This window comes from Typha latifolia, chromosome 2, assembly GCF_019914945.1.
Source record: "Typha latifolia isolate L0001 chromosome 2, TyphaL0001v2, whole genome shotgun sequence".
NCBI lineage: Eukaryota > Viridiplantae > Streptophyta > Magnoliopsida > Poales > Typhaceae > Typha > Typha latifolia.
Genome location: NC_133087.1, coordinates 14,411,818 through 14,438,599, shown reverse-complemented (window position 1 = coordinate 14,438,599; position 26,782 = coordinate 14,411,818). Strand labels below are relative to the sequence as shown.

The window sequence follows — 26,782 nt, the reverse complement described above, 5'->3', positions numbered from 1 at the left end:
TCTCAACCCTGGTCCACTTCATTCATACATGATTAAAGCTGTAGCTATAAACAACAACAACAAATATATAAATATATAAATATATATATAAAGAATAGTAAAAGATGAAAAAGAGAAAGAAAATTCCACTAACTCATGACAGTAAAAGCATTTCATATTAATACACGTAAAAGATATAAAATAGAAATAGTTTAGAGATGATCGTCGGGTGAGTTCGAACGAACGACGCGAGTCAGACCAATACTGGAGGAAACTTGGTTCTAAGTAGCTCGGCGTGTGGGCCAAATCTATGTTCCTTGCTATGTGCAGAATAGAAGAAACTCGGAGTTATCGTATTAAACCAAAATCAATGTCACACGTCACTGGGAGGGGTTGATGAATATAGATAGATAGATAGATAGATATAAATCTTATCTTATATGAATTCAAAGCAATTCAACTTCAAAGTTGATAAGATTATTCGGCAGATTGGATATAGATAATGTAGTTTTGGAGATTCGGAACATGATTCGATCTCAATCGTCATCCACCATCCCACCGTTCTCCAAAGAGTTTTTTTTTTTGAATAATCGTTCTCCAAAAAGTTGCACTCACTGCGATTGAGAAGGACCACTGTATCTCTCATTTTGTCACTGTGGACGTGGATGTTTCAACAATTACATCCTGATTATAAATTAGAGAAATTTGCATTTTAACTCACTCTATTTTCAGAATAAATAACTTTTTCTTTTTTTAGGAATGTCACCGACAAATATATCATTAACCCAACTGCCTGTTATCACTGTAGTACAGTAGTAGGAGCATATTCACCCGTGATAGGAGGACATGGCGTCGAGGGCTTGTAAGTTCAAATCTTTTTCTTAAATTTTTTTTTATTTAAACGTATTTTGCATGACCGTTTACTTTGGGCCATTGTGATTCATGGTTCAACCCATTTGTAATATATTTCTTAGAAAAATTGATTCATATATTCAATTTATATATCGAAGAAGTAAACAGTCGATTATAATTAAGAATGTGGTGCAGGTCAAGCTGAGCGCTCATTGAGATTGACTCCCATTGTGGTCGCTTGAACCTTACAATCAGATCGCTCAATTAATACATCCACATCCATACATAGAATCTCTAGAATCCCCACCCATAGAAATATACAAAGTGATCACACAGGATGAGAGCATATTTGATATGTATGGTATTATTTAAATAAATAAACCAAAACACACAGTAGAAGCTATGGCCAAAAACTCTAACTTTTCACCGGTGGTGATCTAGACATTTTCGGTCCAAGCCATCGCCGTCAACATAAGCCTTTAGTGCTAAGTCTGAGAAGGACTCATTGTACCCGACCTTTATATATAGATGGGCTGATTTCTTTGTTTATTAATCTAAGTATGAGTAAAATAATCTAGGAGTAGAAGTGGTTAATCATATCCGTTTATTTTCCTAAGAGTATATCTAAGTTAGAAACCGTAATTCTACCTCCAACTTATAGCCACCATCACCTCTAGTAGCCACCTTATCTTACGATCATCCACCACCACCCTTGGCCGTCCATCCCCCTCTTACGACCGCCACAAAATCAGATAATTATCAATTAGTCTCATTCCGACCTTCCTCTATTATTTTATTTATAACATTTCATCCCGATCTCTAATTTACGTAAAATTAAAATTATTAGAATCCTAACTTCGGCTACCACCATCTAAATTTTTATAATTTTCTTACGTCTGGTTCGGTCCAGATCTGATTCGTAATATTAAAATGTAATAATAAATGTAAGTCCGGGATGTTAAATACAAATTTTCCTTTAAATTATAGTAAACTAATCTAAACATATTTGATCCGAGTAAAATTGGATAGGGTTGCAGTGGTTATCTCTATCCCTATGGATTCCCCTGATGCTCCCCAAACCTAGAATCCCTTATCCACCCACTACCTTAACTTTTAATTTATGCTTACTAATCTAATCGTCAGCAAAGACAGACAATACGCAGAAGAGTTTAGAAGAGAAATAGAATAAAATAGGCTGCCTATCAAAAATATATAGGATGCATAGAGGGAAAAACAAAGATAGGAATAAATTGCACCACCATCACAATCACAATCACCATCTTTCTCTTTCTCTTTCTCTTTTGCTTTCTCTGCTGCATCTCTTCTGGTGGCCATGTCCTTGTCTTGATTGGTCGCAAGTTGGTGTGTTTTTTAAGTCACTGAGCTGGTCCACTAAAACCTAGGAATCCTCTTTGTTTGTATATATATCCATGAGAATTATTCCTCATGATCGACCATAGCTTTGATCAAGCATGGTTTGTGACTATTATTATTGTTGCTCATTAATTCTCATATAGATTCTCTTCTCTTTTTTTTTCAAAAAAAAATCTCTAAAAAATTCTTTCTATTAGTTATCTGTTTGATTACTTAATTAAAAAGAATGTTGACTCCGGAGATTATTTAACTCTTAATTTAGAGAGAGAGAGAGAGAGAACAAAAGGAGAGTTCATCCATCAAATTCTTCAAACCAAGGAGATCCAGTGGAGATTTCACTCATTAGGAATGTATTCATCTAAATCTATGTTTTTGTTTTTTGTTTTTTGTTTTCTCTTCGATCCAGAGGAATCAAATTCGCACTTTTCAAACAGATTTGAAAATCTCCAACTCCTACTAAAGTTAAAATCTTCATATGGATCTCCTTAATTATTATGGCGACTTCACACAAGAGATTTGCTGTTAACGAGAGAGGAGGAATCTATCGTCACTGCCTATGGATCTCCATCAATCCTGAACCTTTTTGCGGTTTTAGGGGGGGAATCTGTTGACCATATCTCCATCCCATATACTAAAAAAGAAGAAGAAGAAGAAAGAAAGAAAGAAAAAAGAACTTCTATATCAACGTTTCTACGAGGCCTTAACGTCAGCTGCCTGCCTATCCGAATAACTTGAATGATTGCGCTCTCCTCTTGGAGCTACACTCGTATTCCTAACGGTTATAGAGTTTCATTTAGTGGCAGATCTGGAAAGAGAGAAATCCAAGAATTTTTTATAGACATCCAATTACCACTTCTGGACTTCAGAACCTGCTTCCTTCCAGATGGAAATATTGGGAATTATTTTATCTTGATGATAATTGGTATTATTTCTTTCTTTCTCTCTCTCTCTCTCTCTCTAATTCTATCTTTGTTAAAATTATGTTCCTTTAATATAATATCTTTTATAAAACGTAAGATGGTTTGTGAGAGATACTATCTAGTTAAAGAGATTTGCATACAAATGGACAATAATTTAAAAGGATCTAAATATAATTAATCTCTTTTTTTTCTCTCTCTTCTTTTCTATTATTTATATCCAAATTAGATAAAAATTAATATCTAATATAATTTAGCTTTTATCCAAACAATTTCGAGCCCAAGCTTGATCGTCAATCAAATTGGCTTGATAAGTATATATATATATATAATGAGTAATATTTTCTATATTATACTTTTGTAGCACGAGCTCAAAATTAGCTCAAATTAAAATAATTTTAATTCAATTCAAATTTGAATACAAATTTAGACTCAAAATTATTTTCAATTCAAGTTCGGCTTGGGTACATCCTACACATGAATTAGTTCAGGAACCAGGCCTAAAGTAATGGAAAAGCCCAACAGCTGATGGGCCAACTTACACTTGGTCCAAGTCTGCCCTCCAATGGGCAATGGTCCACCCATTCCTTATCTAGAGAATTTCTCCGCACTTAATACTTTATTATTATTATTATTATTATTATTATTATTATTATTTTGTTAAACTCTTCTCCACTCTCATGTAGCCCAGAAAGCAATCCTCAAGAAAGAGGGAATGGTGACGCTCGCGCCCCTCCCCTTCTCAAACTCCCACAGTCGAGGTAAGCATCAAGATCTTAACATCATGGCTTTGTTGGTGGTTATGAGGAGCAATAAGTTCGCAAATTATTCTCGTTCAAATAGATACTGTCAGATTACTTAGGCCTGTTCAGAAATGGGATTGATTTTGTAGTCAATAATCAAATGGGGAATTAATTGGTGCCATGCTGGGAGATTGCTTTTGTAAGTTGTGAGGGTAAAATTCAATTCGGTTTATGCAAGAAGAAAGAATGAGAGATAGAAAATTAACTATATTTAAGCACTATTTGAGCATTAGAAAAATCTACCTAAGATAATTTAAATTTGATTTGCTGCTTCTCGATAGACTGAGGAGAGAAGTAACCTTTAGGAATTTGAGTTGCGATGTCATAGAACTATTTGATATGGGATTATAATTTAAGAACTTCATAGTCTTTAGTTTTCATTTTTCATTTCTTCTCTTGTCAGCCCTTCTTAGCCTATCTCAGATGATCTTCTGACACCCTTGAAAAATAGTATTGAAAAAAGTCAAGCTGTGATGTCTGCCAAAATCTTACAAACTTGAAGTTTTCAACATATTGGAGACTGGAGAGAGGTAATCTTTAACACATCTAGTGAGCAAGGTGAAACAAGCTAAATTGATGGTCTTTTGACAAAAAGGAGAACTTTAGAAGGTCCATAACTTATATGAAACTTTATATTGATAAGTAACATTCAAGCATGAAATCAAGTAGCATAATGCAACCAATTTAATTGGTCACTATCCATGAAAAACTTTTATTTTCATACTCAAAAGTCAGGATAGGAGATTGAGATGTAAGTTACTATTTGATTCCTAAATTAAAATTTTAAATATCCTTTTCTTTACTCATTACCAGGATGCTTTCTATCGAGGAGAACAAAATGGTACAACTCTTCAGTATCAAGAAGAATGAGGAGTACTCACTGTCAGAGTAACCAAGATTTCATGACAAATAATAATCATGGTAGCAAGAAGCTTTATCTTGGGATAGACTTTGGAACATCTGGTGCAAGATATGTCCTTATAGATAAACAAGGGGATATTCATTCAGAAAACAAGAGAACCTATTCACGACATTGTGTAAGATTTTCTTCCAAAAATAAGTCATTTGACATTTATTAAGGTGATAAACTCACCCATTCATAGTTAAATTACTTCTTTTGTTTTTCTGACAAACCTATAGGCAGGTTGATAACACCGTAGGTTGGGACAGCTCTTGGAAGGAAACACTTTTCTTGCTTCTTGATGATATCCCTATAAGATATCGGCAGTATATTGCATCTATTTCTATTGATGGGACTTCAGCAACAACCTTGATTATTGACAGGTGGACATTGTATTTAGGTCTCTTTCATACTCTTTCTCCTGTTATTCTTATAAGATATTCTTACTTGCATTGACAGCTAATTGTTCCTTGAAAATAAGTTCAATTTTTCTGCAAGCAGGAAATCAGGGGAGATACTATCTGGACCTTTTCTTTACAATGAAAGCTTCCCTGATGCATTACCAACTGTAATATCTATCGCACCAGAAAACCACACCGTGTGCACTGGGTCATCCACCCTATGTAAGCTTGTAAGCTGGTGGAGTTCAGATGATTTAGACAAATATTCTGCTATATTGATGCATCAATCAGATTGGCTGTTGTGGCTTTTACATGGCGAGTTTGGTGTATCTGACTATAATAATGCTTTAAAGGTACTCGTAAGTTCATAACTTGTCGGCACATGTAAAGAGAATTTTTTAAAATATATATATATAATTTGATGAAATGCCCAAATTTGTCTTGATTACATTCAGAAGATTACAGTGCTTTTTAAATAAAAAAACCAAGTAAATTTTATAGCACGATTATAATTTACTTGGTTTTAATATGGCTAATTAACTATGTAATAATATTTGGTTTCTTGTATTTTCTTTTTCTATCCTACCTTGAAACTTGAGTTTCATATTACTGGGAAAATATGTGCAGAGATGCTTATAGCTTCTTTCTGTTTTACAGTTAGGATATGATCCAGAGACTGATTCCTATCCTAGTTGGTTGCTGTCTCAGCCATTTTCGCATGTTTTACCTTCTATAAAAGCACCTGGAACTCCTATTGGTTTAATAAAAAGTGATATTAGATTGCAATATGGTAAGCTCTACTTTCACATTGCAACCCCTTTTTGATTCAACTTTATGAAAAATTCCTTAGTTGATATCATCGGCTAAGAAGATAAATCTGCAATTAAAACAGTTACCCAAGTGGGTTAAGCCATTTAGTATTGCATGCATTGCCATGTTGGTGATCCTGAAGGATTTCTTACTCCATGTTGACAAGGTTAACTTCAGCTCAGGAAACATCTTAGTTCTTTTCAGTTGTCTACTTCAAAACATGGTGTTGTTATTTTCTATTATATCCACTGTCCATACAAGGAATCTAGGATAGAAAACAAATTCATGAATTTTTATCTCTGTTTTTGAGCTTCTTAGAGTGAAATTATCTTTACACAGATAAACTCTTCTTGTTAGGCTCCATGTTATATCCATGAGGAACTTCCATGATACAATAATTAGTTGGAACATATGGTCTTTGTTATTGTTATGAAATAATATGAGCATCTAGGCACCTTCTCCTATCAGTAATCACAACTGAAGGTATATTAACTCATTTCAATAATTTATTTTTTAGGTTGAAGATTTGCCTTATTGTCCTGGTTTCTCCTCCAAAATAGTTGACTTTTTAGTTCTATAATTATGTTTTCCTTGTGTAAGATCTAACTTTTAAATATCTAACTTATGTTTTTTTTTCTGTAAGGATTTTCAAAGGACTGTGTTGTCTGTACTGGCACAACGGATAGCATAGCAGCTTTTCTTGCAGCGCGGGCTACAGAACCAGGGAGAGCTGTGAGTTCTTCATTGAATCTGTGTTACTTGAAGAAGTTAATTTATGTAGTTCTGTGATTCATCTTTACATCTTTTCAAGTTCTATTAGGTAACATCTTTGGGTTCAACACTTGCAATTAAACTTCTCAGCACGAAACGTATTGAGGATGCGAGATTTGGGGTATACAGCCATCGATTGGATGATAAGTGGCTTGTCGGTGGTGCCTCAAATACTGGAGGAGCTGTTCTTAGGCAGCTTTTTACTGACAAAGAATTAGAACTCCTGAGTAGGGAAATTAATCCCTTGGTACCTTCACATCTCGATTATTACCCTCTACCAAGTAAAGGTGAAAGATTCCCTGTCGCTGACCCAAATATGATGCCCAGGTATTATACATTGTTTACATTCTTGTAGTTGGTATGCTTCCTCAGAGGATTGTTTAAGTTTTCATATATGTTTAATTAGAAAGTGTACTAATTCCCTTCCAGTTATATAGCTTATTCACTATGAAGCATGAATGAGAGATTAAATGATAGCAACAATATTTTGTAAACTTAACTGTAACACACACAAGTCATCAAAATTTCTATCTTCAACAGTACAGCATTTCTTTTATCTCAAGTATAGGAGTTAATTATTGTTCAGGTTGCATCCACGCCCAGAAAGTGACGTTGAATACTTGCACGGTATTTTTGAATCCATCGCACGGATTGAGGTAACCAAACTTTAAATGTGTTCTAATGAATCTCATTTCTTCAAGTCAAGCAGTTGATACATAAAAATGCCTTTTCTGGTTGGAATCAGGCCAAGGGATACAAATTACTCGAGGATCTTGGGGCGACCGAGGCTGAAGAAGTGTTTACGGCAGGGGGCGGAGCAAAAAATCAGGAATGGATGAAGATAAGGGAGAGGGTGCTTGGCTTGCCAGTTCATAAAGCATCACAGACAGAGGCAGCATATGGAGCTGCATTACTAGCACTGAAGAGTGTAAGCATGCAAGAAGGAAACTTCTAAAACGTTCAGCTTCAACTCCAACTTAGATAAAACCCTTACTCAATTTATGTTTACACTTTGAAATTATGCAAAGTATCTTGTAATATATGTATTGACTCATTGTTACTCTCTATATAATAGATGATACATTTTATTCCTTTTTATTTTCTTTTCTTTTTGGTGTATGTGCGAGTGTGAGTGCGAGCATGGTCTGCAATTAGGTACGCAAGAGTTATCAGAAGCAATGCAATGTTTAACAATTTCTTTGTAGAATTTTTGGATCAAAAGTTAAATGAAACAAAAATCAGAAAATGTCAAAAGGTCTTCCAAAGTCTTCTTACGCCAGGTCCCAATTGCCAACTCATCTACTAGATGCTGTCGTTTCCCCCAATCATCAGACAGCCTCTTCATCCAATAGCACCACGCCGCGCAGCCAAAAAAAAATCCATAGTTACCGTTGGCAATTCCTCCGCTCGCGGGAACTCTCTCCTCTACCTAAAACCATACCTTGCCATTCTAAATCCTTCTGCTGTCATAAAAACCTTTCCTTATTCTCACACTTGCCATCCTTCTCCTCTTTCTACATAGCATAGCCGGATTTTGTCACAAAAATTCTCCGGCGTGGTCCGACATAGCTTGAGCGATTCGAATGTCGAAACTATCATTACTCAAGATCGGTCGACGATGAGTGCGTTGATGGATCTCAATTGAGAAATTTCTTGCTCTTGGTCTTCAGTTCAGCCATCAAGGCCGTTTCGATTTATAATTATGTCTTGGTTACCTTACTGTCAAAGGGTACTCGAGGCTAAAAGCCTTTACCTAGTTATGTTGGCTTATAGGATTTGTAACAAACTCTGTTAACAACCTTATATACGCTCTTTATATATAAGAAAATTTTCAGAACATTGTTATGGTATCAGAGCTTATCGTGGATTAACACCTCTCAATCCACATGACTTTTGAAATTCCTACTTCCACTTCTGCCCTCTACTTCAACACAATGGTGCACATGATCACCATTAAACTCTCTTCCTCCAGCCTTTTGCTTTGGCCAATGTTTTCATTCAGCATATTTTGGGATTTGAGAGAGAGGATTCACCAAACATAATGGTTGCGGCAGGCATAAAAATAGTGTCATCAACATAACCAACGAAGTCTTGGCATTGTAACAATGGCGTAAGTTGAGAATGCTAAAGTAGAAAGTCTGAAGAAGAGAGTTCAATGGTGATCAAAAGTACCACTGTATTGAAGCAGAGGACGGAAGAGGAAGTGGGGATTTCGAAAGACAAGAAATGTTATTCCACAATAGGATCTGATACCATAAGAATGTTTTAGAATTCTCACACCAATCGGTGTTTAGCCATTCATTGTATTCCATATATAAAGAGATTACAAGATTGTCTAACAAAATTTGTTACAGATCCTGTAAGCTAGGGAAGCTTGTTATATAAGCTAGGATGACTCGGTAGAGGCCATTAATCCACCTCAATATTGCTATTTATCGATCCCTTTCGAGTGATAAGACAACGTTGGTTTAATTTAATGGAGGCTGTGAGCCAACTCATCCTTCTTGAGTCTTGATCGAAGGGCGGAATCTGAGAACCGGGTCTGGTATTCCCGAGATCGACGCTGTGTCTCTGCTACTTGGTTGAATCACAGCTCCCCTCTGTTTAAGAAGATCATGTGGAGCTGGTGACGGACAATTCTTGTCTGGATTAGCCTGGGGGTTCTTCGTCTTAAAGAGTTATTTCTCGTTCTACTTTGCTGCAAGGCAAAGAAGGCTGCTATAATTCCAGGGAGGCGAGGGGAAGCCACTCTGATCGCATGCAGCCGGAACACAAGGCAATATCGTCGTATCCGTATTAGATTTCTTTGGATGGATGGTGTAATAATGAGTTGGTGAGAATAGAATCTAGCAAATTTTACTTCTTTGCTTGCTTCTCGATCACAAAAGATTTGTGCACATGCATTGCTTCACCTAAGATTTCACCCTTTCTTTCTTGGAGCCAAAGCCCAAAGGGGGGAAGTTGTGTCTGGTCATTTCTTTCTCCTCGCGTTGCCATATCAACATCCCCTGCCAATAGCTTGTCCATTAAGAATAGGAGTGGGGATTTCGTCTTCATGATATTTACTAAAATATAGGCGGTGATTTGCAAAAGAATTTAAGAACAAAAGAAAATTGGGGAGGGGGGGGGGGCCCTTCAGTCCGTCACCCACCTGCTTCTGCTTCATTGCTTCCCACCTATATTCTTGGCATCAGAAGAAAGAATAAATAAATTAAAAACAAAAAAACAAAAAAGGAGATGCTCCCGCTCCTCCCTCTCCTACTCCTCCTCTCCTCCTCCGCCCTCCTCGCGATCCCCCATCGGGGGCGGCGGCGGACACCAAGAAGCTCGTCTTCGTCCTCGCCGGCCAGTCCAACATGGCCGGCCGCGGCGGCGTGGCCCGCGACCGGTGGGACCACATCGTGCCCCGCCAGTGCCGCCCGACCCCGTCGGTCATCCGCCTCAGCGCCAGCCTCCGGTGGGAGGTCGCCGCCGAGCCCCTCCACGCCGACGTCGACTTCAGGCACACGTGCGGGGTGGGCCCGGGGCTGGCTTTCGCGGAGGCGGTGCGGTCCTCGGTGGCCGGGGAGGGGGAGGTGATCAGACTGGTGCCGTGCGCGGTGGGAGGGACGCGGATCGAGGAATGGGAGAAGGGGAGGGAGCTGTACGAGGAGATGGTGAGGAGGGCGAGGAAGGCGACGGCGGCGGAGGAGGAGGGAGGAGGGAGGATCGGGGCGGTGTTGTGGTACCAGGGGGAGAGCGACACGGTGTCCCAGGAGGATGCGGAATCGTACGGTGGGAGGATGGAGAGGATGATACGGGATCTGCGGGATGATCTCGGATTGCCCGGCCTGCTTGTGATCCAGGTGAGTCACTGGTAATTTGTTTTTTTTTTTCCTTAAATTTTTTAATTTGGTCTTTTTTTTTTAAACGAAAGAGAAAAGAAGCTTCTGCTCATACATTATAGAATACTATTAATGAGTAATAAAATACTAGAATGTCATACATTGCAGAAACAAAGTTCTTGTTAGTGCTTTATTTGTATCTTTGTCTCAGTAATTATTCATGAGATACAAAACTATCTGGTCCTGTGAATTAAAGCGAAGATTGCTACATTTCTCTAGGTTGCCATTGCATCAGGTGAAGGACCCTTCATAGATATCGTGAGGGAAGCTCAGAAAGGAATTAAGCTTCCTAATGTTAGATGCGTTGATGCAAAAGGGCTGGCACTCGAAGCAGACCACCTCCACCTGACAACCCATGCTCAAGTTAAGCTCGGTGAAATGTTGGCAGAATCATACTTAACTCACGGTACATCTACACACTAACTCTTGCTCAATACTCATCTTTAGTTGATGCTGTTTCACAATCATTAATTGTGTCATCATCATTTGGAGATGTTGTCATTGCAATCGCATTCATAAGGAGAGCATATACTATGTTGGTTCTCCAAGTATTTTAGGATTAGTAACTTAGAAGTAGTGGGTTAATGATGGTTTTAGTACTATCTCTGAATTAATAGTGAAATTCAAGCGATGAGGTCAATCATAGACATTTGAGAAGTTTCACAAATATGATTGCGTGCTGCAAACTGTTTTTTGCTAGATTTTCTCCCTTTACTCTTATCATTGTATTGTTATATACTACTCTCTCCTGGATGCAGTTGTTACTCCATCTAATTGTTCACTGTTTCCCTATGTTTACATGTATGCTTTCTGAAGTGTGGAAGTCATACAAATATTGTTTTCACAAAGAAGTTTATACAAGCATATCTTTTATTATATAAGTATATATTGTGGTGCATTTTACCTTATAGATATCAATGTCATCATACTGGTGATTACTTAAACCTGGTGTTACTTAAAGACTTGCTAAAATTTTATCAGAATGTGACGTACTTCTGATCAACATGTCCTAGTCATGTTTCTTTTCTTTCCAGCTTATGACTCTATCCTCTGACTACATACCAAATATAGGTACTGAAGCTGTATCCCTTGCAAAGCGTAGCGGAATTAGCGGCAAATATCTTTGTGGGTTATTTACTTTTGCCATCGTTAGCATGTTCTGAAAACTTCTCTATGATTTAAGACATTATTCTTTCATGCAATTACACACAAATGATATGAACAGGGTGGAAGGATGAAATAGATGTCGCACAAGGAGCACGAAAACCTTAAAGAATAGGAAAACAAGACGTATTTGAGATATTTTTGATGGACAGTACCAATTGAAGGGAGAAGCATTACCATTCTCAGATTTTATTATTTTTTCTTCTTCTTTTTTTCTCTGTTCTTTCTTGGGGTAATTATATTGGAGGAAGAGTATCTTCTTCATATTGAAGAGTTTCTATCATCATAATTTATAGCATGGTTTGCGATAGTTTATAGAATGACTAGCAGAATCTGCCGATTCCTATTCCAATCCTGATCCCTATTTGAACTCTCTCTTTATTTAAAGAAGGAAATTGAAATGTTTTGTTATTTGTCAAAAATTAACTCTTGGGTTGTCACATTAATGCAATGAGTTGAAGTCTCCTGCCCATATGCAATGGTCACCCGATGTGGCTATGTATGATCAAGGATTTAAGCTTTTATACTAGTTTGTATAAATATAAGTAAAGAGGATTTCTCTAAGTATCTATAAGTTCTTGAAAAAAAAAGATACATTTCTATATAAATAAGATGGGAAATTTATTAAAAGAACATCCTACATTTTACTTTTTTTATTATTAACATCCTATAACATTAATACATTGGCCTCTATGCCATTCCTCTATTGCCTTAAAAAATAAGTTTACGTTATTCACTAGACGGACAATTAACATATAGATTAATTAATTATAAGCATAATGACCATAATATATCTATGTAAATTAATCAGCACCACTCACCTTAACTATAGTATCATTGTCCGTCCCTTTAATAAATGACCTCGTGGGTATTTTGTTAGATTAAATTTAAGTCAGAGCATTTTTTAGGCAATAAAAGAAGATTGCAAGAGTATGTAGTAATGATAATAATAATTATTATTGATAGATCATGAGCTCATATGTTAATTATACATTAGGCAAATAAACAAACCTCTCCTTGATATATAATCAATTCTTCTAAGAAATAGATTATAACAGGCTCAACTATTCGCAAGCATTTTAGTAAAAAATTTACTAAATATTAACTTCAATCTCTATAAAGATAATCGAACTCATAACTTTTGTCATAAACTGATAGAATTCAACCACTAGATTACAATCGACACAAACTTTGGAAAATTTATATTTAGATTAAGATTGTAATTAGGGCACTAATAGGTCATTCATTACGTCAGAGCAATCTTCTTTTGTTCCTTAAACTAACTTCATATCTTAGCATGTGAAAGACCGCAGAAAGCACACGAGAGCAAATGGAGCCATCATCTTCCAACACACTCATAAAGTATACGGCAAGTTTTAATTTTTTTCATAAAAAAAAAAAAAACAAATACTATATGGTAACATATTTTATGCATGGAGAGAATTGTTCGAATAAATGGAGGAAAACCCACCAACAACATGACTTCGGCATTGGAAAATAACACCTTGAGTCCAAGATGTAGCCAACCTACCAACATTTAGAGAAGTCTTAAGAACTTAGAGCCAAAAAATTTAGTTGGACTAATTTGTTGCTAGTTGATTGGGTGTGACAAGAGATTACTCCTTTCTAGGGCTCCTTTTTTCCCTAGTCAAAGTCGACAAGAATATTTTTATGTGTAGAACGTACAAGGTGGTGCATTGTTTAGTTAAAGAAATCCCTGCGGGTCTGTGATTAATATTTTTCTTAGTTTATCATTCGTGGAAGAAAAATTGAATAGGGAAGAAAGTTGAATTAATTATATTTATTCTCCGTTCACCTGATTCTTCGTCAAGAGATCAATAGTTCCGATTCTTTTTAACGATGTTTTCTTTTATTAATTGATATCCATATTGCTAAATATTGTGGAATAATTAAACTCACTGATGACTAGATTTAGTCCTAATCTAAGAAACTCACTTTAAACATTTTGTGAAGGTATGCTCAAAAGATATTTGCCTTTTCTATTCTGTTTTTATTTAAATATTCAAAGTAAATTTCTTTTTTCTCTTATGACTAAAAGAGGAACTAGATGCGGAGCTGATTGGGTGAAGTGAACTACACATTAGCGAAGAATGTAGTAGTTCTAATAATAATTATTATGCTTCAATATACTTTAGTTGGTTAGCTGCACCATTAAGGTTCAAGAGCTGTCGGCAGTTGGATTAATTACATAAATTAAGCAACAGAATAATCCATTATTAATCCAAATCCCAGTCTTGTAAATCTAATGCAGGCGAGTAGCCCCAGTTGTCAGATGAGAACAAATTCCCAGCAATATAAGGGAGTAGTACAATTCCTTATTGTAATGTACGACTAAAAGTCTTGAAGAAGGTTCATTGTAGGATCAAAGATTCCACTCCAATAATTGCAAGCCTTTCATTTTGCTTATCTGAAGGGTTTTCTGGTAGCACCTAAGACTAGGAATGTCAGATGTAGGACCAACTTGAATGTCCTTTCATGCCCTACATACAAGAATTGCAACTCTTTAATTAGCTTCCACATTTACAAGTCCAAAATTTCTCAGGATCATGACATCTTTCTTCCTGATGGCCAAACATGACAATTAAATGCACTAACTGTGGAACTACACAGTCCGGGAGTACTGATGGTTGTTGCGATCGTCAGACGACCATAAATCAGCTTTATTCATTCGATTCATTCTGATTCAAACGACCATCAATCTAAGTGGTAATAATGTAGATAAGGTTGCGTACATCTCGATCTTCACTGGCAGGAGCCTCATGCACTGGAAGGAAGAAAACTCTATGTATCTTTTTAAATTAGCGGTGTTTTGGAAGATGAACAATCTCTTTCAAAAGACATGTAGCACGACAAGGAACACCTAGTTGAGATCACCCTTGTCCTGGAAGGCAAGAGCTGGAAGAGAAGAAAAAGAACGAGTTGGATCTCACCTTGTAACACTCACTCAGGGAGGGGAGGGGAAGGAGGGGGGTGGGGGTCCATCTAAGATGCTCATGGATTTAAACCAGGTTTGGAAATGATCCAAAAGGGGGATGCACCAACAATGCCCTACAGACTGGAGTAGCAGTAATCCCATTGGATTTATTGCTATGCATCCATTTTAGCCAGCATTACCTAGGACACAGCAGATGTAGATTCCTTCATGACTATAGGTTATTGGACCAGCAGCACTGCATGCATCTCCACCGTTAGATAGTGCTTGGTAACTCTTGAAATCACTCAAGAAGTACTGCATGAGGAGTAGAAGACAAGGAGAGAGAGGAGGAGTCACCATCTCAGATCTCTCAAACATGATAAACTTGCAACTGTAGTCCTGATGCCAAGTCCAATGTTGTGTCTCTATCTAGTGATTGAATGCATCTATTAGTATGTACTTAGACAAGCTCAGCTCATATCTGTCTAACACCGAGTGGTGGTCCAACTCTAATTATTTGTTGGTTGGCATGTTCATTTGATGCTAGTGTAGACTAATACACTCAAACTAAAGAGATGGTAGAGATGGTAGAGAGAGAGAAGTTGTCATCTAGAATGATTTAAGCATGAGAGGTAATAATATTTAGAAGAAGTAATTGCAATAATGTAACATTTCGCATTTATATTCATGATGCTTCTCTTTTTCTAGTCTGAATTGCCTCAGCTGAAGTCTTGTCTTGGTATATCTTTCTATGAACGTTTTCCTTGTTTAAAAACCGAAAAGGAATGACTCGCTTTATTTTATTATATTCTTCTTGATCGTCACCTTGCTGACTAAGAAACTCTCGGCTTACATGAATTTTGTTGAGTGGAGTGTTATTTAAGCAACAAAATAGATAAAACTTTCAGCAGACCAGACTATACACGAGATGATTAAAAGAGCTAATATTGTATGAGTATTTTTCGATTAGAATCTAGTAAATAATTTAACTGATACTCACTTGTCCAAGAAAAAAATAAAATTGAGCTTTCAAGTCATTTATTGCAATGAATTGAATGAAAAGGGTATCAGCCTCGGGAGAGGAGGGAATTTTGCCTAGGAATCTTCTCATATCCTTTCCATCCATTTCTTCTTCGATAGCTATTTGGAGAAGTCCTCCAAAACTGACACGAACTCGAACTCTAGTAGTAATTTGGAGAAGTCCTCCAAACCTTTCCAGCATTGTTTTTTTACTGTATTATTCAAAACCTCTACATCATGAAGTCAACAAAATGAACTATTTTCGTAGAACAAAAGTCTTGTTTGATCCGTCGTTATCTTGAATGTTTCAGTTCTCATTAGTTCTCATTAGTCCCTAATTTCCTCAGGCTAAAGTTATCCATTGCTCACCTAACTTAAAAACTAGAAGTTGAAAGCCACCTGAAATAGACAAAAAAAATTTTAAAATTTTCTCCAAGAAAACATTGTCTTTGCTCGTGATCACATGATGTAAATTTCAACAATAGATATTGGAAATCATGGTTTTGCTTAAGAAATAGCAACTATACTTGGTGTGCATTTAAATTAAGAGCTAATTAACAAGCTCTTTCATGGTCTTGATTTGACCAAAATCCTACTTCGGAAGTGGACATTTTCTTTTAAGGATAAGTCTGTGGACTGATTATTGCATTAATCTTCAACATTCAGATGTATTTTGATACATAAAGAAAAAGAGAGAGAGGGTGACACCCTACACACAAGACTCCTGCTTAATTGAGCACATTAAAAAATAATAAAGTGAACTATCAAGTTAATGACAAACATAAGCACCAAAACATTATTAGGATCAGAGGGTGAATTAATGGCGATTGCCTTGGAGACAAGTCTCTCAATTAGCCATCATCAACAACATCATAAAAGAAGCATGACAAGAGATTGTCGAGCCTAAATAGGCTAAAGCAAAACACAAGTGTAAAGGGTCAAAATCTTATGGTTTCATTAAAACCACATGAAAACTTGACATGCAAAACTTGCAACCTTATTGACTATAGTGAAAACAGAAGAAGAGAAAGATGCGGGTGAAAGAAACCTAGCCCTCGCACCCACTTTTGCCCCGCAGTCCTAGCACCACCTCTTGGCACCCACTCCTATCCTCCTAGACTTAGTACCACCTCCACCTAGGGGTGTCAAGCTTGACGAGTGGCTCAGGCTTGGCTAGACTGAAGCTCGAGTCCGAGCCACTAATAGAGGCTCGAAATTAATATCGAGCCAAGCCTAAGCTGGAGCTGGCTTGCTCAAGCTCGGCTCGATAGGCTCGGTTATAGGCCATAAGTCATGAAAAATTGAAACCCTAATCCTCAAATCTAATCCCACCCCACATTCCCTTGAGCTTGTCTCCTCGAGTTGCTGCCGTCTCCTCCTCCTCCTTCAAGAAGAAGCCAAGATGCCGCCGTCTCCTCGAGCTACCGTGGTGCCGCCTCGTCAAGCTGCCATGGACCCACGGTGTCGCCTCGTCAAGCTACCACGGATCCACGGTGCCACCTCCTCCTCTAAGCTATGCCTCGCCCTCCTTCTCCAAGTAGCCACCACGTCCTCCTCCTTTGAGAAGACGCCAAGTTGCCGCCATCTCCTCGAGCTGCCGTGGTGCTGCCTCATCAAGCTGCCACAGACCCACGGTGCCGCCTCATCCTCTAAGCTTTGCCTTGCCCTCCTTCTCCAAGAAGCCGTTGCGTCGTCCTCTTCCATCGACCGACAAGAGGCTTGAATTGGCTCGGTCTAGCTCGAGCTAGCTCGGCTTGAATAAGGCTTGACAATAGGCTCATTTCAGGCTCAGGCTCGGCTCGGATTCGATCAAGCCCTGCTCAGGCTCAGCTTGAGCTGTGGCGAGCCAAGCCTAAGCCCAATAAAGAGGCTCGAAATTAATTTTGAGTTGAGCCTTGCTCAGGCTCGATTGGTTTACACCCGTACCTCCACCATTACCGAGTACTGAAGGAGGAGAGATAATGAAAGCTAGCCACAAAGGACAAGTCTAACCATCGTCAATCTAGCTGACGAGAAAGCATAAGAAACTCATAGAAAGCCACCAAAGATAATAGGAGAGGGAGAAGACGGCATGGTCAAGGTTGCAGATGTCGACGAGCAAAGAGAGGGTGAAGGTAGGGTGACACTAAAAGATGAAAGATGCTCCAACGATAGAATCGATGAAGGAGGGTACTTGGATTAGATCAATCATAGTGGTGCATTTGTGGGCAAATGATGATGAGGTGGATAATCGTAGAGCTCACGAATGATGTCAACTATGAGGTGAAGGAGAGAGAATGTTGTAGGAGAGGAAGAAGAGAAAGATGAGAAAGAAGGGAGGAAGAATGCATAAGGAGGAGAAAGACATAAGCTAAAGTTTCATGAAATGGGGGATTGCCAATTCCAACGCAATAATCAGTCTACGGACTAATAAAGTTTAATGATGATGAGGGGGCACCGTCAACCCCCCATCGAACGCATCTCCTTAGCATAGCTCTGATACTGAGGATGGATTGCCAATTCCAAGAAGAATCGAATCTCAGTTTCTTCTCCTAGAAAGCCTCACGGTGGAAGTACTTGACCTTTAACATGGAAGCCCATAGGCTATTAGGATTCGAAATGAGCCTCTGCTTTAATAGCTAAGATTTATTGATCAAATCCGAGCAACAAAGACCCAGGCCACCACTATCAATGATAATTTACCATGTGCTAATTAGTTTGAGAACACCACGGGATGAACATCGGTGCATCGATCCTAGACCCTTATATTCTCTTTTGAATAAAATTGAAGTCATCAAATATGCACGATTGATGAACAATATGTGCATTCAACGGCTTGCGAAGACTTTGACTTGCAACAAATTTGCACTCATAAATATAGATTGACGTGATTTAAACTATGACTAATACCGCAATGATCCAAAAGCTTAAATCATTATATAGCGAACTAACAATATGTACAAGACATATTCTCTGCTCGATAAAGAATAATTATAGGTTAGACAAATAAATTATTTTTTCTTAACATATAAATTAAAAAAACTGGTCCAAATCTTACTGCGAGATAGTAAGACTTTGACAACTCATGTGTACCTTTAAGAAAAGAGCCGAGTGGATAATTACAGACCAGATAAAAATGGTCAATATATAGTAGGACATGTACAACCACTTACCAACAAAGACAAGGTCATTCATTCATTTGGGGATCTTCAACACTCAAAATAAATTACCAAATGATTTTTATGATCCATATAGCAGTGGACAACATTTCTCTAACATAAACATGTGAGTTTATATGTCCCTGTTGAACAATAATCATAATGGTGGCATCTTATCCACCACTCCTTCATGGGAGTCCCCCTCCCCAAATGAACGCCGGCAAAGAATATCCCCCAAGATGCCGTATCCTCTCTGGAAATTTCTAAATTTTAAGGGCAGTCACGTCACACATATTCTATTTCTCTGCTCAAAAAGAAACCCACAAAACTGTGGTGGTGGTGGAAGCAACCGATCTACCGACGTGTCACAAAGCTAATGACAAGGGAAACATAGAGATAGATGATATATATATATATATATATATATATGCCATAAAAGTCTTTGACTTAGATTGGATTGGGATACAGATTTGTTCATCCATTTTGTCAAATAGAATTTTAAGTTTTATTCATTTTTTGACTCATTTGATCGATATAGTGACTTTAACTTAGCATAAAAAGAAAAAGAAAAAGAAAAAATTTATGCAATGTGCGTAGAGTTTTCTTCGAGATAGAGCTTAGAAGATTTGGACGGTCTTATCTTTTATCTTTAAAGAAAAATTATTCTAAAGAATAAAATTACAAGTCATAATTATACTTAGACTTTATGAACTATCACCGCAGGTTCTTATAAAAAAAATTCAAAAGGATAAAGAAAGAGAGATTTTTGAAAAAAAAATAGGCAATAGTTTAGTAAGTATAAGGTGTAATTAACCCTAAAAAAACATAATTGTTAGAGGATCCAAGTTTACTACTTTGTTCAATATGATTATTAATTATTTTATAAACTAATTAAATAACTAAGTAAAACCATTTAAGAAGTTCTCATGCCTACATATTTTTTTTATCCCCTTTCATATATACTTTGTCACAATCAAGTAGTGGGATTAAACTTCCACCAATTGCACGCCATATTTAAAGATTAGCTACCCAATTTTGAACCACGGCTGCCCAATCAGTTTCCCTTCTTTAAGGGATCTCACGATCACAACGAAAGTTCGAAAAAGGGAAAATACTTCGAGATTTTTCTTTATCTAATAATATTAAAAACACGAATTTTAAATATTTATAAGTTTAAGTTTCTTTGTCGACGGAAGAGAGAAAATAAGTCCAATTACATATAATGAAATTTTTATATGGACTTTAAAAGAAAAATATTGGTAGTATTTAATGAGGAGGAAAAACTAAATTTATAAATAATATTGAATCCAAAAAAGAAAAGTCCAAGTTTGTGCTTTGGTTCTCGCACCCACCCCCACCCTCAAGCATGGCATGTGATCCGAGCCGTCCAATGGGTGGGCCCCCGAAAAAAGACCACTAATGAGAAAACTCCACGACGATGGATGAGTGGCATCGGCATGGGCATGGCATGGCATGGCATGATGCATATGATATTCATTCTTTCATTCTTCCAAAGGATCCCCCCGTCTTTCTGGACGACTGACTGCATGAGAGAAAGAAGGAGAAGAAGGAGAGATGCCAAAAGGAATCAGGGAAGCTTAGCAGCAACCCCTCCCCCTCGCCGAAAGTTTCCATTCATTTAGCCACGGGGAGGAATAATATTTAAGTACTATGTGGACTTGCGAAACATCCCACAAGCGTACAAAAGATAAGAAAATTATTAATAATAATAAACTAATTTCTTCTTCTTCTTCTTCTTATTATTATTATTATTTCTATTGTTGATGATGTATATTGTATATATTTATATATTTATATCAGAAAGACGTCATAGTGCATGAGACTCCTATCAACATTCTATCAACATGTAGGATTTGAGCGAGTCTGATCGTTGGACTAAGCGACAGCCCTTTTATATCAATTTTTGTAGTGATAATTAATTATATTTTGAGTGATATCATATAGTTTTTCTCTCACCTAATTGGGAAAAACTTACTAAAGTGGATGATATTGAAAGGATAAACCTTTTGAATCACATTCTTCTTTTTATAGGAACAGAGCTTTTTGGGCTTAAAAGGACCCCCATCAGCCTATATATCTCTGCTCCCCTTCACAGCTGAACCCCCCCTCATCCCCCTTCAAGAGGAGAAGGGTAGAGACACAGAGAGAGAGAGAGAGAGAGAGAGAGAGAGAGAGAGAGAGAGAGAGAGAGAGAGAGAGAGACAGAGAGAGAGAGAGCATTAGAAGCAACCAACAAAGAGGTCAATTGTTTGTTCTCTTCTTCCCCTGTTGAGTGTGAGAGAAATATAGAGAGCTTTCCTCTGTTCTTCCCCTGTTCCACCGTAGGAAACGAAGGAAACCATGGACGAGCAAGAAGAAGCTCAACAACTACCAAAGAGGTCTTCCACCTCTTCCTCCTCTCGCTTCAATAGGGTGTGTGTCTTCTGTGGCAGTAGCCCTGGCAAGAAGCCAACCTACCAGGTTGCTGCAATCCAACTTGGCCACGAATTGGTTTGTCCTCTTGTTCTCTTCCCATCGAGCTCCTTCTTTCTTCCTCCTCCTCTTAGAATTGTAACTTTGGAGAAAGAGAGAGAAGACCCAAGTGGGCAATTTCTCTATTTCCCCTCCTTCGGATTGGATTCCATTGAACTAATTATACCATGCTTTGGCTTGCAGGTGGAGAGGAACATAGACTTAGTCTATGGCGGCGGTAGTGTTGGTCTCATGGGCCTCGTCTCCCAAGCTGTCTATGACGGCGGCCGCCATGTATTAGGGTCTCTCTCTCCCCTCCCTACATCTCTCCTCTCTCTGAAGTCTTATAAAGTATCTCATCTTCTCTTTTCTGGGTACTTCTGCAGGGTTATTCCGAGGACCCTGATGCCAAGAGAGGTAGGCTGCAATCCTTAAAGCACCAATTTAGTACATACACGTATGTTTAATATTTAACTGCATGAGTTTTGTGTTGTATTAATCTCCTCCAGATAACAGGAGAGACCGTCGGAGAGGTGAGAGCAGTCTCCGGCATGCACCAACGCAAGGCCGAGATGGCCCGCCAAGCCGACGCCTTCATCGCATTGCCCGGTAAGCAACCCCCATTTTCCTACATCCGGGGTTTCACAGGATCCGGCTACAATTCGAATCCGTACGTACAATGGTGTTAATTAATTATTAGTTAACTCAAGTAGTTCATGTCTCATGGAGGCATGATGATGGACCACGGGATACATAACAAGCTCATCTGCTGATCATTCGAAGCCTAGTTGTTTTCCTTGATGAGTATAATTGAGGCCATCCATATCATGCATGATGTGTCATGTAACTTGGATCACTATTTGTATGACCCCATGTGATTCAACAGCACCTTCTGTGAGGATGTGAATATAGTGTTTTAGACTTTACGACACTATTCGTGACCCACATGATCAACAACTATTTTAATTAATTAAAGTTAATTTGATGACCTCTCTCTCTCTCTCTCTTTGTGATTAGGTGGCTATGGGACATTAGAAGAGCTACTTGAAGTCATTACTTGGGCTCAGCTAGGGATCCATGACAAGCCGGTAAAATTATTTTTTATTTTTATTTTTGTGTTCAATTCTAAGATTAATTAGGTTAATATATGTCTTGTTTATTGCTAATTAAACAGGTGGGGCTGTTGAACGTGGATGGCTACTACAACTCCCTGTTATCTTTCATCGACAAGGCCGTCGACGAGGGGTTCATCACGCCGGCCGCACAGCATATCATCATCTCGGCGCAAACTGCCCATGAGCTATTATCTAAGCTCGAGGTATTTATACTAATTAATAAAATTTAAGCCGATAGAGAACTGTGGTGGTGGTGGTGGTGGTAATGAATCTGATGATAGATTTATTTGATGTGACGTAGGATTATGTTCCGATGCATGATGGGTCTGCGCTCAAGCTCAGCTGGGAGATGGAGCAGATCGGCCACCCAGCTAAGTCAGACATATCGCGTTGACCAAATCAAAAAGCCTTGTATAATATTAACCCAACACTACACCCAAGTTTGTAGCTATATATATCATATATATTATATAGAGAGAGAGAGAGAGAGAGAGAGAGAGAGAGAGAGAGATATTTATGTATATTAGTCTTTTTATCTTTCACGCTAATTTTAAAGTCCAGGTGGCTTTCTTGTCCTTTTTTTTTTTTTTTTTGCTTGCTGCTTATTCTTGCTGACGTTGGAAGTGGGCCCCGCGGTGACTTGTCCTCTTCACCTTCTTTTCTGGGTGATTTGACTTTTTTGACCTCAGACCGCGGGGGAGAAAAAGAAAAAAAATAAAAAAAGAAATTAACTACGTCTGTTTCCCATGTCGGTAGACGGAATAATGTATTTTATCTCAATTTATTATTATTATTATTATTATTTCGTTTTTTCTTTTCCCTTTTACTTTTTTCGGGTTTTGCCCGACTGTTGTGGTCTGCGGACTACTGTGACCTGGGCGGGACCCAGTCCGAGCGGAGAGATATCTCTGTCCCGTGTGGGCCCAGGAGGTGGACGCATTGAGGATAAGGATAGGGGACTCGTAGTGCGCGGGCGGAGTGAAACGTGGCCTCTTTTGCTACCGCAGGTCTGACGATGTGGCGAGGGGATTGGTGGGCGTGGGTTTGGGTTTGGGTGGTGGCTCTGAGGGCGAAGGATGGGAGAGGACTCTGTGAGCACGTGAAAGAATTTTTTGTGCGGAGAGTCAAAGATAAAAAAAGTTACACACACACCTACCAGGGATTGGGAAAGTATTTGATTAGATAGATTACATAATTAAGTCAATCATCTCCTAAATCACACTCTACAAAATGCTCGATTTCTCTATCATTGTATTCATATATATATATATATAATTTTTTAGGGAATTTTCATAGCCTTTTAAGTAGTTGGCTTGTGGATTGATAAGAGGTTTAATACTAAAATTGTAAGTCTATACTCCCATTTTCTTATATCATCAAGGATTAGTGAACCCCTAATTATAGGGATTGAAAGAGAATCTCATCAACTATGGATAAGACTCAAACTGAGGTGGTCCTCACTCACTCACTGCATTTAGTTTCTATGCTTTATTGAAAGATAAATCCATTACAAAAAGCACCAAGAACATGGGAGGAGGATAAGAGGTGGTTAGGCTTCAAAGTCAAATGCGAATGAGCTTAGTAATTAAAACAAGTATTACTTAGTGATCCTCTAAACCAAACTTAGTTGACTACAATTGCTAAAGGTTGAAGGTACCAACCCTACTAAAATCTTATCTAACCCAATAACTACAAAACTCAAGTAGATCAATGTTACATGATTGTTCTCTTTACGAGTTGGTTAAAAGATAGCTTATATGTTAATTCTTGATTTATTTTTTAAATTTTTTTTTTTACCAATTTAGTAGTACATATCTAGCTTTAGTAAGAAGAAGGGTTGATATAAGAAAACTAGGTAGGATTAAACTCCAGAGAGCAATTAATAGATATAGACCCCATGTATCAATCAAGAGAGAGATTATTTAGGATTAAGGTATAAGAATTGAGTCCCAGGATCAAGAAAAAGTGAAATTAAGTGGAAAAGGAGTGCATGAGAACAAGTGAATGATCAGTAGGATCCACTTATGAGATGAGTGCTGCCCATTTGCCTAAGTGTCTTAACAACCTAAGATCTCAAAGCCTATCAAAAAATCAAGGAAGAAAGGGATATATATATATATATATATATATATATATATATATATATATATAGGAGAAAGATCGAGATAAGGCTGGAACCACTTGTACTTCACGATACATAGCCTATTTTGGGGGTAGCTCCTACAAGTCTGGCACGTAGCCATACTTTACTATTTTAAGGAAGCCCATGAATATTATATAGCAACAGTATGCACACTTTCTTCCAACTTGAAACCAAAATGCCTCACTGGAAGGTGATGGACGTGTGACACAAGGTGGCCAGTGGTGAAAGACAAAGGCATAGCTACTTTGTCGGACGTTAACTCGCTAATATACGTACACACACACACACACACACATATATATATATATACACCCACTTGTGACTTTTTTGTGTTAAAGTTTGGCTCACGTAAGAGTTTCAAATTTTATGTGCAGAAATGTTGGAAGGGCCATAGGCATTTGAACACCAAAATTCAAAAAGATTTGTATTCTGTAGGCGTTCTAACGGTTCTACAGACGTTGAACACTCTCATGCATCTAAGTTTGGCATGCTTGAAGGCATTCGAACAGGCCCACTGACATTTGAACGCCCCGCTAGTTTTCTTTAGCTTCAAATCAGCCCTATAAATAGATAAGTTAGGGTTTTAAGGTTTTGAATGTTGTATTTTATAAGAAAAAAAAATCTAAGAGGGAGAGCAACTATTGTACTGAGAGAATTGGAGAGGAAAAAACTCATTGTATTTGCATCTCTATTTAGATTTGGATTAGTGGATTAAAGTTATACACCGCACGTGGATATAGGCACATCGCTAAACCACATAAATTTTGTCTCTCTTTTTCTTTTTTTATGAATTGTATTTATTCGAAGTTCTTATTTATGATTAGCTTAGGTATTAGAAGATCTCTACACTTAGCATCTTAATTATGAATTTTTTATTTGGTAATATTAGTTTTGCTAATATTTAGTTTACCATAATATATTACTATTCTTATTGAATTTATTTGTAGGTATTGAGATTGCTTCCGCTACCTTCCACTCATTTGGCATTTAGCACAGCACTAACGCTACGGAGCGAGACATTGTTGATTATATAGACAAAGAACGGGCTCATTAAATGAATAAAATCGTTCTCTGCACAGAATCCTAATCTCCTCACATGGTAGTAGTCAGCCTCTAGCTCTTCCATTCTCTCTCCGCAAGTAAGTGTTGCCAGGGTTCAAATGGGAGTGAAAGGCACTCATCTCTGCAGTACCATCTTGCACTGTGTGTTCTCTTCCAAGTTGTAAAATGGCAGGCTAGCTTTTAATGGACTTATATAGGTTAGCTTTTGGTGTTTTGTATTGAAAGGCAACAGGACCACTATTTTTAGCCCCATAAGTAGTTCCACATGACAACTAGCTAGGAGTGCACCATGTCTGTTTTCCTTTAGGTAGAAGCCACAATGGTTGAGAAATGAGGGAATCTAATTTATTGAGACAGGTCTGAGACCACACCAGAGATTGTTATTTTATGTCACAAGTGGTCAAGGTGTATGAGATATAAGTCGGTTTCATTGCTGAGGATTCAGATCTCTCGTACAATATGAGCCTCTTTAATTATTCATGCACCGTCTCTCATTGGTTGCGAAGCTTGAAAGTTATGACACCATAAGGAAGTTTTTTATTTTTTTATTTTTAGACTTCGCTAGGGCTTAGAAATATATATATCATTTTAACTCATCGGTGAATATTAGTGCTTAATATATGCACTGATGGTCTAATGTTTTATGTCTAATGCAAATGCTAATTATGTTAGAGGTCTTTCTCTGGCCCATGAGTTAGAAGGTAATGTGTCCAAAAGAGGCTTAGTTGGGCATTAAGTTTGGAGGGGTGGCCTCTTTTAAAATTTAAAGTCTTTTTTTATATATATAAAATTTGTTGTATATATACCTTTCAAAAATATCATATATATATATATATATGTATACTATTCTAATATTGATATTTGTATGTGTACCTCTAAAAATACACAGTTTTTTTTTATATGTATACTCTTTAAAATTTTTATTTTTGCAGGATATTAAAATTCAAAAGAGTTAGATATAAAATGATAAAGATATTTTTATTTTACTTTTCATACATCCATCTTAACTTAAGGTTATTTTTATCTTTTCTCTATTAAATTA

At 37.6% G+C, this 26,782-nt stretch overlaps 3 protein-coding genes across 3 annotated transcripts; all 3 read left to right on the top strand.

The window, feature by feature from the left end:
• Positions 1-3,776: 3,776 nt before the first annotated feature.
• On the top strand, positions 3,777-7,899 carry LOC140781026 (D-ribulose kinase). The gene is made up of 9 exons (XM_073126789.1): positions 3,777-3,883; positions 4,739-4,962; positions 5,070-5,209; positions 5,328-5,580; positions 5,885-6,017; positions 6,681-6,769; positions 6,858-7,135; positions 7,395-7,464; positions 7,554-7,899. The coding sequence occupies exons 1-9, from the start codon at positions 3,838-3,840 to the stop codon at positions 7,761-7,763; spliced, it is 1,443 nt and encodes a 480-aa protein (XP_072982890.1). The 5' UTR covers positions 3,777-3,837; the 3' UTR covers positions 7,764-7,899.
• Positions 7,900-9,994: 2,095 nt separating this feature from the next.
• Positions 9,995-12,278, top strand: LOC140782969 (probable carbohydrate esterase At4g34215). Its single transcript, XM_073129889.1, has 4 exons — positions 9,995-10,653; positions 10,912-11,098; positions 11,764-11,817; positions 11,918-12,278. Exons 1-4 carry the CDS (start codon positions 10,165-10,167, stop codon positions 11,962-11,964), a joined length of 777 nt encoding a protein of 258 aa, XP_072985990.1. The 5' UTR covers positions 9,995-10,164; the 3' UTR covers positions 11,965-12,278.
• An 8,509-nt stretch (positions 12,279-20,787) lies between these two features.
• On the top strand, positions 20,788-23,110 carry LOC140782355 (cytokinin riboside 5'-monophosphate phosphoribohydrolase LOG1-like). The gene is made up of 7 exons (XM_073128878.1): positions 20,788-21,459; positions 21,625-21,722; positions 21,807-21,837; positions 21,930-22,029; positions 22,438-22,508; positions 22,595-22,738; positions 22,837-23,110. Exons 1-7 carry the CDS (start codon positions 21,310-21,312, stop codon positions 22,927-22,929), a joined length of 687 nt encoding a protein of 228 aa, XP_072984979.1. The 5' UTR covers positions 20,788-21,309; the 3' UTR covers positions 22,930-23,110.
• The last annotated feature ends 3,672 nt before the right edge of the window (positions 23,111-26,782 follow it).

Coding starts and splice junctions, on each gene's coding strand:
- LOC140781026 (XM_073126789.1), top strand. CDS start 3,838: ATGGTGACGCTCGCGCCCCTCCCCTTCTCAAACTCCCACAGTCGAG. Junction 6,018..6,680: donor TGATATTAGATTGCAATATG/GTAAGCTCTACT, acceptor TTTTTCTGTAAG/GATTTTCAAAGGACTGTGTT. Junction 7,465..7,553: donor AATCCATCGCACGGATTGAG/GTAACCAAACTT, acceptor GGTTGGAATCAG/GCCAAGGGATACAAATTACT.
- LOC140782969 (XM_073129889.1), top strand. CDS start 10,165: ATGGCCGGCCGCGGCGGCGTGGCCCGCGACCGGTGGGACCACATCGTG. Junction 10,654..10,911: donor CCGGCCTGCTTGTGATCCAG/GTGAGTCACTGG, acceptor ACATTTCTCTAG/GTTGCCATTGCATCAGGTGA. Junction 11,818..11,917: donor AATTAGCGGCAAATATCTTT/GTGGGTTATTTA, acceptor TGATATGAACAG/GGTGGAAGGATGAAATAGAT.
- LOC140782355 (XM_073128878.1), top strand. CDS start 21,310: ATGGACGAGCAAGAAGAAGCTCAACAACTACCAAAGAGGTCTTCCACC. Junction 22,030..22,437: donor CGCCTTCATCGCATTGCCCG/GTAAGCAACCCC, acceptor CTTTGTGATTAG/GTGGCTATGGGACATTAGAA. Junction 22,509..22,594: donor TAGGGATCCATGACAAGCCG/GTAAAATTATTT, acceptor CTAATTAAACAG/GTGGGGCTGTTGAACGTGGA.